General features: G+C 32.1%; 2 protein-coding genes across 2 annotated transcripts; both read left to right on the forward strand.

Annotated features, from left to right (window-relative positions):
• Positions 1-495: 495 nt before the first annotated feature.
• On the forward strand, positions 496-2,853 carry LOC100782388 (probable pectate lyase 5). The gene is made up of 4 exons (XM_003551895.5): positions 496-713; positions 843-1,580; positions 1,938-2,076; positions 2,270-2,853. The coding sequence occupies exons 1-4, from the start codon at positions 595-597 to the stop codon at positions 2,489-2,491; spliced, it is 1,218 nt and encodes a 405-aa protein (XP_003551943.1). The 5' UTR covers positions 496-594; the 3' UTR covers positions 2,492-2,853.
• A 7,783-nt stretch (positions 2,854-10,636) lies between these two features.
• LOC100803068 (probable pectate lyase 5) lies at positions 10,637-13,147 on the forward strand. The gene is given in 5 exon segments (XM_041011986.1): positions 10,637-10,782; positions 11,635-12,068; positions 12,071-12,374; positions 12,494-12,632; positions 12,747-13,147. Coding segments are annotated over 5 exon segments (1,209 nt in total). The 5' UTR covers positions 10,637-10,675; the 3' UTR covers positions 12,972-13,147.
• Positions 13,148-13,247: the final 100 nt, after the last annotated feature.

Raw genomic sequence — 13,247 nt, forward strand, 5'->3', positions numbered from 1 at the left:
ATAGTGGATTAGACGTAGCACTAATGCACTATAACAAATTGAGTGTTTTTGACTAAACATTAAACAATGAGTAGCACACTACCTAGCGTTTGGAAAGACAGATTACAGAGAATTAGAGAGCTTACTTAAATAGTTAGCAGAATACTAATAATAATGTGTCGTATTAAGGATGATTGGTGATTACCTTAAATCATGGAAATCTCGGATCTTATGCACCAATATTTCATTTACTTTAATTTATAAATAAATGTTAATCAATGTCCTTACAACATTAATTAAAAAAGAAAAAATATTTTTATTAGAATACATAAAATTATATTTTTCATAATTTTTTATGTTTTCTCATGTTTTATATAATAAATATTTTCTTTGTATTAGTATTTTTTATACTAGTAAAATACTACAAAAACACTGATTACCAACATCCTAATGTATATACTATGAGGCACAGTTTTCCGGTTTGTTCCCTATATATAGTCTAAAATGTCCTCACCTTCCTTCACAAGCGTACTATTCCTTTATCCTCCTTGCTTATTAGTAGTACTACTACTACTCTTAAGTTTTTTATTCTGAGGGAAGATCAAGCAGTTATATATGGAAATTCCAATTCCAATTCCACTCTCATCTATGTTACTCTTTCTACTTCTTGTACCTTGCTGCATTTGCTCTTCCCCACTTCAAGATCCTGAACTAGTGGTCGAAGATGTACAAAAGTAGGAAACAAGTTTTTCTCACTATCAACATTTTTTAAGACTGCATACATGTACTTGTGTATTTATTTGAGCATCATAGTGAAAAGGGTAACAAAACTTATGTCCTATTTTATTTTGTTTTTATTGCAGGAGCATTAATGCCTCAAGGAGGAACTTAGCATTTCTTTCTTGTGGGACGGGGAACCCCATTGATGATTGTTGGAGATGTGACCCCAATTGGGAAAAGAACCGGAAGCGTCTGGCAGATTGTTCCATTGGGTTTGGTAAACATGCTGTTGGAGGAAGGGATGGAAAACTATATGTGGTGACTGACCCTGGTGATCACCCTGTGAACCCCAAGCCAGGAACACTTAGATATGGTGTGATCCAAGAGGAGCCATTGTGGATCATATTCAAACGTGACATGGTGATCAAGCTCAAGCAAGAGCTAATGATGAATTCTTTCAAGACTATTGATGGTAGAGGAGTAAGTGTGCACATTGCTGGTGGCCCTTGCATTACTATACAATATGTGACCAACATTATCATTCATGGGATTAACATCCATGACTGCAAGCAAGGAGGGAATGCCTATGTGAGGGACTCTCCTACACACTATGGGTGGAGGACTCTCTCGGATGGTGATGGAGTGTCAATCTTTGGTGGGAGTCATGTTTGGGTGGACCACTGCTCTCTCTCCAATTGCCGTGATGGGCTAATTGATGCCATCCATGGATCCACGGCCATCACCATATCCAACAATTACATGACCCACCATAACAAGGTTATGCTTTTGGGTCACAGTGACACTTTCACTAGGGACAAGAACATGCAAGTCACCATTGCCTTTAACCATTTTGGAGAAGGGCTAGTGCAGAGAATGCCAAGGTAAGAAATTAAGATCTTTATTTGGATCACATGATACTTTATTAGGGGTACCTGCTTAGCCATACCTATAGGCCAAACTTTTATAAAAACGCAGTGCTTTTGGTCGCAATGTCAAGATTTTTGATTCTGTGATGGCATCAATTACATTTGTCTACAATTTCTCTCAATACCAAAAACTGTGACAAAATTACAAGTGGAATTTAAAACCTTGTCTATAGGCATAGCTGTATAAGTGTTTTTCACTTAATTTTTGACTTTTTACTTGAAATCATGTTAACTGATATTTGGATAAGATTCCATCATTCAACCAACGTAAATTCAAACACGCACTTATGTGGACAATCTTGATTTTTGCAGATGCAGGCATGGATACTTCCATGTGGTGAACAATGACTACACCCATTGGAGAATGTATGCCATAGGGGGGAGTGCTGCCCCAACTATCAATAGCCAAGGGAATAGATTTCTTGCTCCCAATGACAATACCTTCAAAGAGGTTAGTTGGACAAAAAAAAGATTTTTCCTCTGTTGAATTTTAATTATTGCATACTGTATAAAGTAGTAAAATATAAATTGTCACATTCATTCACTTTGTGGAATGAACATGATTAGTTTTAGAAATTTAGGTAGACATTATTATTACAGTTGTTGGTAATTAATTAAGAATGGAACTTAATAACTAATTTCAGGTGACAAAGAGGGAGAATTCACCACAGAGCAAGTGGAAGAATTGGAATTGGAGGTCAAATGGAGATTTGATGTTAAACGGTGCGTTTTTTACGGCATCTGGAGCAGGCGCATCTTCAAGTTATGCAAGAGCATCCAGTTTGGCAGCAAAATCATCTTCACTTGTGAGTTCTATAACAGCATCAGCTGGATCACTTAGATGCAGAAAGGGTTCACGCTGCTGAGCTGAATGAATGACTCATCAGAACACACCCCAAATTAATATTATATGATATATTACATAGTAATAAAGGCAAATAATGCATGCCAAGTAACTGTATCTACTTCTGGGGGAAAAAAAGTGATTCAACTTTTTTGTATATGCAACTCTTTAGACATTTTTTTTTGTAACGACAACCTTAGCTTGTGTTCACAACACAAAAGATCCGTTTTGTGGTATCGTACATTACTAAATAGTAATGCAAATACCGAGTTGGTTGATGAGGTTGATAAACACAACACAAGCGAAAGAGTTGATTGATATAATTGAATGTTCAATGAATGGAGAAAATTAAGTAGGTTCAATGAAATGCTTAATTATCTTATACTACTACTTTCCCTATCTAGTTGTGTCTCTGCCTCGATCTGATTATCATCCCATACTGTATTTTATCATACGATTTTTCTAAGTGTATCTATAGATATTAGTTTAAAAAGTTAAATACATTTTATTAAGTTTTTCTAATTATTTAAAACAACTTGATTAATTTTTTAAAATATTGTTAATGCACTTCACTATAATTTTTTATACAACTTAATATAATTTCCAATAGAAAAATTGGGTTGTGGTCACACCTAAATATAGAGGTGTGTTGAAAGTCCGTCATGAGGACAAAATGGAACATGTTGAAGTTTCGTATCGAATGAAGATTGTGTCGAGATAAATCATATAAGTGAGGAACAATCTTCACCTTATAAGTTGATTTTGTAGGATTGAGCTAAGTTCATGAAAAACCCACTTTCATGGGTAAATGATATCTTAACATATGTAAAATCTGGTTGGAGTCTGACTCTATGTTGGTGATTCAAGTGCTGAGAAACTCGTCCATTGTTCCTTGGTCCATCTGTTGGCATTGGAAAAATTGCTTAATTTTTTGTAAATAGAATCATATAGTTTTGCTTTCCTCTCATATTTTCAAAGAAGGAAACTTAGTTTTCCCATTTTGTTTATTTTGCTTTGATATCTTTTTAATGATATTTGGGGTTATCTGCTTTGGGTTCTCATAAGAGTATCAACATCCTTGGGATGCTTATGTTTTTCCATCGATTATCGCTCTAATTTTTAAAAAAAAAGAGTATAGATTGATGATAAATTAGTATTTTTTTAAAAAAATCCAATTTAGTATTTTGATTTTAATTATCGCATTTTTTTACATATTCAGAAATTAAACTAGGATTTTCTTTCTTTCAAATTACTAAGGTTTTATAGATTTACATATTTAGATATCAAATAATCATTTACTTAAAAAAAATATTTTTAATTCTTCTACAGGAATTTTCACAAGTGTAACATTTCATTCTTCGTAAAATAAATAAATATTTAAAAATTAATAAAAATTTTAAAAATTAAATAAATGAGAGAAAATGGTTTTTGTTAAATATATAAGGATTTCATAGTATTAAAAAATGAATAAAGTAAAATGATATTTTAGAAAATAAAGAAAGGTTTTACTTGGTTATTTATTTAATGAAATAGTAAAATAAAATTATTTTTTATAAAATAATAAAAAATAAAGTAAATAATAGGCTCAAAATATCCAAACTATAAATAGAGACATATTAGGTAAGTTTTCATATTTACAACATGTTTCTACGCTTTCTCTTCCTCTCAAATTCATTCTCTTTTCTTCCTCTTCTAAAATCCTCTCTTTTTTCGCATACACTCAAGCATGTCTTAGTAAAAATATGATCTTGGACTTGTTAACTGTTGGATCACCTTGACATTTGGACACCACCTTAGAAACTCAATTTCTCTTATTCCCACCGTTGGGATTTGTGAAAATTAATATATGTAAAGAGAGAAATTTTCCTCGCACTAAGACAGTGAAACTGAGGCTTCAATCCCTTCTTTCTTTCTAACGCTTGGAAATCCTAGTAGAACAATCAGAGGAAAAGCTTGAGGAATCTTAAGAAATCGCTAAAGACGCCGCTATCACTTTTGGACTACACACATGAGCCCACTTAGAGGTAAATGATCAATTTATTGCAATTGGAGTTAGAGTGAACAAGTGCATGGATCCTTAAAGGATCAAATTGAGATTAATTTTAGAGTGCTTTATGCGTTTTAATTTTGCCTGTATAACAATAACTACAAATTTTTCATGTTTGACGGGTCAATTGATGCCCTAATGCGAATTAAATGGTTTAATTAAGTGTTTGGATTTAAATGTTAGAAACCTAAAAATTTGGAAATTCTTGATTCTTGTATGTTTTTTTGAAATTGATTAAGGGATTTTGTTCGGTGAGAAGGTGTGATGAGACATGTGTTGTGAACAAGTGTAGGATTAATACGTTCCTCAATGTGATTATACATGTTATTGTGAAGTGTAAAGTGATGACATTAAGTTGTGAGCTATGAATTGTACAATCATACAACAGTAAGATCTTTTAAGAGCGATGAGTTTTTGCACAACGAGTATTGTGATGGGATCCATTGTGGAAACTCGACGAGTTAAATCACTTTGAGACGCAATGAGTTAAAATGATTTTGAAAATAATTGAGTAGTTGTGTGCATTGCATAGTTCATAAGTAAAGTTTGTATTTGTGCCATGTATATGTTAATATTGTGATTGAGATTAGATGTATGTGATAAGTTGAGTATGTGTTAAATTGTGAGATCACACATGTTGAGATGTTGTGTGTATTGAGTTATGAGCTATGAACTATACAATCACACGACTGTAAGACCCTTTAAGAGCAACAGGTTAATGCGCGATGAGTATTGTCATGGGTCTACTGTGAAAACCCAACGAGTTAAAATTATTTTGAGAACAATTGAGGAGTCGTGTGTTTTGCATAGTTCATGGATGGAGTCTGCATGCTAAAATATTTTTTGGGTAGGACCTGAATCAAGAGGGAAAGACCCTAATAGATTCTTCGGAGTCTAGGCCTTGGAGTAAATACACCCAATTTGAGTATTTCTTTAAGCTTGTACTGATCCCACATAGTTGAAGCATTCTCACAAAACAGTGTGACCCTGACTGGTTTCCCTATAATTTTATCTAGTGAGAGTGATTTGACTTACCAGTGTGTAGTTTGTCTTGTCATGTACTCTTAGGCACCTGATGAGGTTTTTTACTGATATGGTACAACATTGCATATAGGATTGAGTCTTAGTATATCTGTTGCATAACGTCTGTGTAATGATCATTGTGATTTGCTACGTGATGGTGGATAATGAATTGTGTGAGTGTGAGATGTTGTATTATACTTGAGATTTGTTGTTTTGAACATGTGATTAATGTGAAGGTGTGGAATGTGATTTTGTGATTAAATCCATAGGATAAATGATGTTACACAATGAGTGATAAAATGATACAAATTGTGCTAAATTGAGTTTGTTATATTGTATATGTGTGTCTTCGTTTATCTCTACCTATTTATGAATGAAATAACTTATTTTCCGTGTGTTGTTTGTGTTTGGATCCTATGATGATCTCGAACCTTGTGTTTGAGGGAGCAGATGACTAGATGAATAACTTTAAAGAACCTTCGTTTAAAGAAGGACGTTGAGACACAATATGATAGGATGTGATATAAGAACATGAATTTCTATTTCAACTGCATGATGTTTTAAATATGTTATTTTATTTTATTTTATTCTCTTATTTAATTTGAGTTCTTTTGTAAACTTGAATAACCTTATTTTAAGCCAGATATATTTTTAATAAATTTTATTTAATAATAATGAAGTAAATGTGATATTTTTATTCACACGAATTTATTTTTATAATTTAAATAAAATTATTTTAATTAAATTTCATATTTTTATATATTTTTCTTAATTATATTTATATCAGAATAAAAAATATCACAACAATAACTTTTCATCAATGAATATTCATGTGCACGTTAGAAAGATCGTTTATCATATTGTAGACGATAAGCCTCACATGGAGTGGAAGGGAAGGGAAACAGGTATATCGTCATTGGTAATTGGAACGTAGTTCAAAGATAGGGCCATTATATGGGGACAAACATCTTTAATGACTTGTGAATGCATTGATGAAGTTGACATACAACTTCTATTGTTCAGAGGGATTGATTGATTTTCTTCTCACATGCAAGGCAATGAGTTTGAAACGCAACAAATAATTTTTCTGGCACTTAATTATCGCATTACAAAGTGACAATAGTTGAAGTTTAATTTGTGTCTCCGACAAGATACTGTTGCTATAAATGTCATCACCAAACACTGATTTTCAGAATGCATTGCACAATGAAAGGTTTGGCATTTAAGCAAATACTATAAATTTGTCATTTTTTGTCCTCTATTTGACACTCTCCTCTAATTTACTCCGGATTCAAGTTTAGCATCTGACTTATTTTGCTGTTATAAAGTTCAATTGTCTGTGATGATTATATAATAATGGCACAGTTTTTATATTATATCTGTTTATTCATAGTAATACTATCTAAGTATCTAACAGTATATACAATGTTGCCTCAAAAAAAAAACTGTATATATAATGTTAGGATAATTCTAATAGAGTATGCCTCCAGTTAATTAGTTGGGTAATAAAATCCTTCCTTCGTATTATAGCAGGAGAAAGAAAGAGTTTCATACAAATTTCACCTTGTTTATATCACATTTTATTCTTATTTAGGGTATTTATGTCAAATTAATTACATATATTTTTCCTTTCTTTTATTTTCTACACACTAAAACACAAAGTGGAAAGAAAATTTTATTTTTTTCCTTTTTATCTCAAACTTTTTTTTTGGAAAGCATCAAACAACTTAAAAAATCGTCTTACATTTTACTCTTTTCTTTTCACTTTTGTTTCCTAAACCAAACATACTATAAAGGGGTTGGTCAGCATTTTCCTAATACTTATTACAAAATGATTATAAAATAAAATAAAAAAAAATCATTACAATAATGACAAGAAAAACAACTACTAGAAAAATGTTGTGTTCGAATTGTGTAATAGAGATTTTATCAAACCATCAATGACCAAGCACAAAACCATTTTAGATATCAAGAAGTTAAGCCAATAGTTGCGGGGAGTCACCTTTCATTGAGTTATTAGGATGAGATTGAGAATCAGTGTTCACTGTGTGCATTTTGGTCACTAGATGCAATATGCTCTCATCCTCGAGGACCTTGCTTCCTATTTTCTTCACTTTTTTGGGGCCCTAATTCCTTTGGCACTTTTTTTTCTAGGGGAGTTCTCACCTTCTACAATTTACATGTAGGACCAAAATTATTATAAACCCATCCCAATGAGGGGCCCATGATTTAACCTCTAATAATTTGCTCACATGAACAAATGAGGGGTTTCAGTTCAGACACAGTCGCTTGGCTGTTTACTAAAGATGGCTTACACGTACACTATGCTTATATATTCATAGTAATTGTTGTAAAGCCTTTTAAACTGTCCGGTTTTTTTTAAGTCAAAAATTATGTGTGTTATCCGATTTATTGAGTCAAAAATTAATTTTACTTGTGATGTATGATTATTACTTATTCAAAGAAATTTTATATACTGTAAGAATTAAATATAAATTCTTTTATTAAATAAATTGTTCTCAATTATATAAATACAATGAAACCTTACACTAATGTATCAATCCTTTGAATTAAAATTACCTATCCCTTTGAGTTCTTGACATAAAGGGTGTTTGTTGAATAATTAATAATATGATCGACAATATCACTTATATAAGTTCAACTTTAATATATATAAGGAAGAGATAATCTTCCCTCTACCAGTCAATTTTTAAAATTTTAAGAGAAATGCTCATAATTTAAAAGAAAATTAATAAATGTATTCAAAATTTGCACATGTTATATATTATTCCGTGGGTTATTTAACATCAATTCAATAATTAAGTTATGGGTTAAATATATTTTGTCTATATAAAATGAATGAATTTTAATTTTGATCCATATAAAAAGAAAATATTTTTCATCCATCAAAAATATAAAAAATCGTTATTTTATATCCTTGCTGTCATGTGACATTCTTAACTGCTTATGTATTTAACGAAATGCCAACTTATTATCTCAAATAACACCCACTAGTATTTGTGGTACAAAATGAGTATTAATTATCTACCTTAAAATGAACACAAACGCAGGGAACCAACAATAGTTATTTCAAATTTGGATGGATAAAAAATAAAGAGTTTTTTTACAAGTACTAGAATCAAAATTCAGTCATTTTAGGGGGCCAAAATAAGTGACTTAAAATTTTTGAAGGATAAAAATTAAAGAAAAATTTTACAAGATCAAAAACAAAATTTTCTCATTTTATAAGAGCTAAATACATAATTAAACATTAAAAAAAATAAATTAATAAATTTAACTTTTCACTTGGGAGAATAAGATAACTCTTTTAATTTTAGTATCAAATTAATTTTAACATAAAGAATTTAAGTAATTTTTTTGACAATATAAAGGATCTTTATAGTTCTATCTAATAATAAATTATCATAAAAAATAAAATAATGACATTTATAATTTACTTATAAATTGATTTTAATTGATTGATAGTATATGAAAACTAAGACGCGACTTGACCAATAAATCGTTAATTCAAGTGGTTATAAATTTGGTCCATTGAGTAAGGTTTTAACTTCGAATTTTATAAATAAAAAAATATAATTAGAAGAAAAGATCTCACTAAAGTTAATGAGTTAAATTTTTTGAGGAAAATTAATTATCAATGAAACTAGTAGATATTCCACACCAATGTCATGATGAAAAAAAAACATAACTCCTCTAAATTAAGTAACTCACTTTAAAAAGTAAAATAAATAATCTTTTGTCTCCCTCAAAAATAATAATAATCTTAGTCGTTGATTAAAAAAAAATCAACAACCTACGTTATATATACATACATAATAAATTATAAAGATATTGAAATATCAATAGTTAATTTTCTTGAGATTGCTCTTTTTTTATTGTTCCTTTCCGTTAAAATGGGAGTTTGTGAAAAAAAAAAAATTTATTATAATCAAAGGTTGCGTTTTCGGTTTTTCCTTCCAACAAAAAAAAAAAAACAAAGGTTGCTTTTTATCCTGCGAGAGGCAGGGAACAAAGAATTTCTCAACTATATGCAATGCCGGCTTTTCATGGTTCTTAAAGAAGACGTTTGAAGTTTGAACTATTTAAAAATTTATTCTTTCTGGTTATAACAATGATTTGTCCATCTAATTTTATTTATGAGAAGGTTTTATAAATGGAAATAAATACCATAATAATGTGAGACAATCTACACCCACAGCATACAATAGTCTCCTGGAAAATTATGCGCCAGACGGCAGTTTAGAAAGTAAAAAGACAATGATTTGTTAATTATTATAAATTTAAAAACAAGACAGCTATGGGACTCTTAATCATCCAGAGCAATTCGATCACAATCCGAGGATTACATGTGAGTGTGGACGTTTCGCTAAGAACCAAGGACACAACAAATTAGTAGAATCGTTTAGCCGGAGGAATCTGATATGAAAGCTACATGTAACTTTTCTTGGACCAATATTAGTATTCATCAAAATAAAATGATAGGTCAATCATCAACTAACACACAGGAACTCGAAGAACTTTGTTGTCCATATTAATTCGAGCAAAATTGTTTCAATAAAAAATATATGTTTGTGAAAAAAATTATTGGATGGACATATTACATATATGATATATGCGCCGGTGAGAGTGAAAATGTGAAATAGATCAATCATCAATAAAAAAAAAAATGTACCTCATTTAACGACCAATACTACATGCAGCATAATTGATGGATGATAGACAAAGAAAGTGCCAGATTCTGATGCTGTCAACTACAACGGTACCTCTTAGGCTCGAATACAGACAGATACTTCATACTATATCTCAAATTTCAGTGTATTGTAATTTTTTTCTTATCAGCATAATTTGCTAATTAAAGTAATGTGTCTATACTCTATAGACTCTATAATAGTGAGTAAATTGACCTTGGAATTTATAATGCACAAATCCCGGACATTAAACAAGGTTTTCTAGTTTAATAAGGAATTCAGAACCCTTGATCTATTTCAGTTTAATTACTACCTATATAAGCTCAACTTCTATCACTTTTAAATATAGACTGAGGAAGTCATATATAACTGTATAGTTTCTCTCTATTAATGTATTCTTTCCTCCATTTAGGTAGTGCAAGAGATTATGGCATTTTCATTCACATTTATGTTCCAGTTCTTGCTTCTTGCCCCATCTGTGATCTATGCTTCTCCAGTTCAAGACCCTGAATTAGTGATCCAGGAAGTTCAAAAGTATGTTATATATATTCAGTACTTTGTTTTCGACATGTTACAGTCTTACACACTCCCTCCCCCGTGGCATCTTTTAAAATGTTCTATCTTCAAACAAAATTACGCTCTGTCTTATTCCACCAAAATCTAATGTTGGAAAACAGAAAGATCTTGTGTCTTTTGTTTTGATTCATTTTTCTTCTTTACCACATAAACCGCATCTTGCATTACCAGTTGGTTTGTACTATTTTATTAGTCCATTACCATGAAATACGACAAAAAGTATCTTGAGATAATACTTCTTGTGTTAAACTTATTTAGATGCTATATTTTTTTTTAAAAGTAACAACTATTCATCCCTATATATTAAATTAACGTCTTAAGAATTATTTTTTAGTTGTAATTTTTCCTTAAAAAATAACGCTATGATTTTTCACATTTATATATTATCTTAAATTTTAAATTCAAATTCTTTTAAACTAATTATGTGTATTACTTTTATAATTTTGAACATTTTTCTCTTTTTATATACATCAGCATGATGCAATTCCACAAAAGAATAAAGTAGAATATTCTCCGAATGCTTTTTGTGATGAAGCATGTTACAGTGACAAGAAATAATTGTAGACATTAGCACTAGGAATAGAACAAACACATGTTAGTGACCGGCCACTACCTTCAACGATGAAACATATGTGCTAGCGACCTCAGCACATTTGTATACTTTTTCTTTCCATAGGATCATCGATTACCATAGGAGAAATTTGGGTTTCCATTCTCATGAATGATCAACATTTTTTAAGACTAGAACACACATGCATCATGTTTAAGAATGACACTGAAAGGAGCATGTTCTTTAATTTTACTGTATAGGAGCATCAATGGCTCAAGGAGAAACTTGGGGTATCTTTCTTGTGGAACGGGGAACCCCATTGATGATTGTTGGAGGTGCGACCCCAACTGGGAAAGGAACCGAAAGCGTCTAGCTAGTTGTGCAATTGGGTTTGGTAAGCATGCCATTGGTGGAAAAGATGGGAAAATATATGTGGTGACTGACCCTAGTGATAACCCTGTGAACCCCAAGCCAGGAACATTGAGACATGGTGTTATTCAACAAGAGCCTTTGTGGATCATTTTCAAGCATGACATGGTGATCAAGCTACACAAGGATCTCTTAGTTAATTCTTACAAAACCATTGATGGAAGAGGAGCAACCATCCACATTGCTGGAGGAGGGCCATGCATTAGAGTGCAAAAGAAGACCAATATCATAATTCATGGCATACACATCCATGATTGCAAAAGGGGTGGGGTGGATATGTGAGTGACTCTCCTAACCATCGTAGCTGGAGTGCAAGATCAGACGGTGACGGGATCACAATCTTTGGTGGGAGCCATGTTTGGGTGGACCATTGCTCCTTGTCAAACTGTTTTGATGGCCTCATTGATGTTGTTCATGGCTCAACGGCCATCACCATTTCCAACAATAACATGACACACCATAACAAGGTCATGCTCTTGGGCCACAGTGATTCCTATAAAGCTGACAAGAACATGCAAGTCACCATTGCCTTCAACCATTTTGGAGTAGGACTAGGGGGAAGAATGCCGAGGTAATTAGTTGGTTGTTCTGTACTAAAACATAAATAAGCCTTGTTTTTGTTTAGCTTGTCCTATTCTTTTCATTTGTAAAAGGCAGCAGCTTGATTTAATTTCCTACACAAATTTGCAGATGCAGGTTTGGATACTTTCATGTGGTGAACAATGATTACACAAATTGGCAACATTATGCAATAGGTGGGAGTTCATCCCCAACTATTTTCAGCCAAGGCAATAGATTTCGTGCTCCAAATGATGAAGACCACAAAGAGGCAAGAGATACAAAATAAATACGACGTGTTAGTTGCATGCGTTGAATAGAATCAATAAATGGCCTTTCATGGCATTATTTTCAATAAACTGAGAAAGTCATTGGATGATTTCAGGTGACCAAACATTTTAAATCATCAAAGAGTGAGTGGAGGAAATGGAATTGGAGGTCTGAAGGAGATCTAATGCTGAATGGTGCCTTCTTCACAGCTTCCGGGGCGGGGGCAACTGCTAGGTATGATAAAGCGTCAAGCATGGCAGCACGACCACCTATGCTTGTGGTTTCCATGACAGCAGGGGCTGGAGCACTTAGATGCAACAAGGGCAATCTATGCCACTAGACTGCTAGTAGTATCGATAGTTCTTAGAAAACAATTAATTTATTTAAGTATGGTACAACTTTTTGGCTTGCCAAAACTTCCATTGTTCTAGTGAAAGTGTTAAATACTATATCAACTGTGACATCCATTCCCATTAAGGGGCAATGACAGATAGAACCGTGCTATTGAACAGGGAATCGAACAGAGTATTGTTGATGAATATGCAATAGCCTATAATCAATAATTTAAATTCGAGCTGCTGAAAGGCCACTAACATTTGACACTACACTTTAATAG

Source organism: Glycine max, chromosome 18 (genome assembly GCF_000004515.6).
Source record: "Glycine max cultivar Williams 82 chromosome 18, Glycine_max_v4.0, whole genome shotgun sequence".
Taxonomy (NCBI): Eukaryota; Viridiplantae; Streptophyta; class Magnoliopsida; order Fabales; family Fabaceae; genus Glycine; species Glycine max.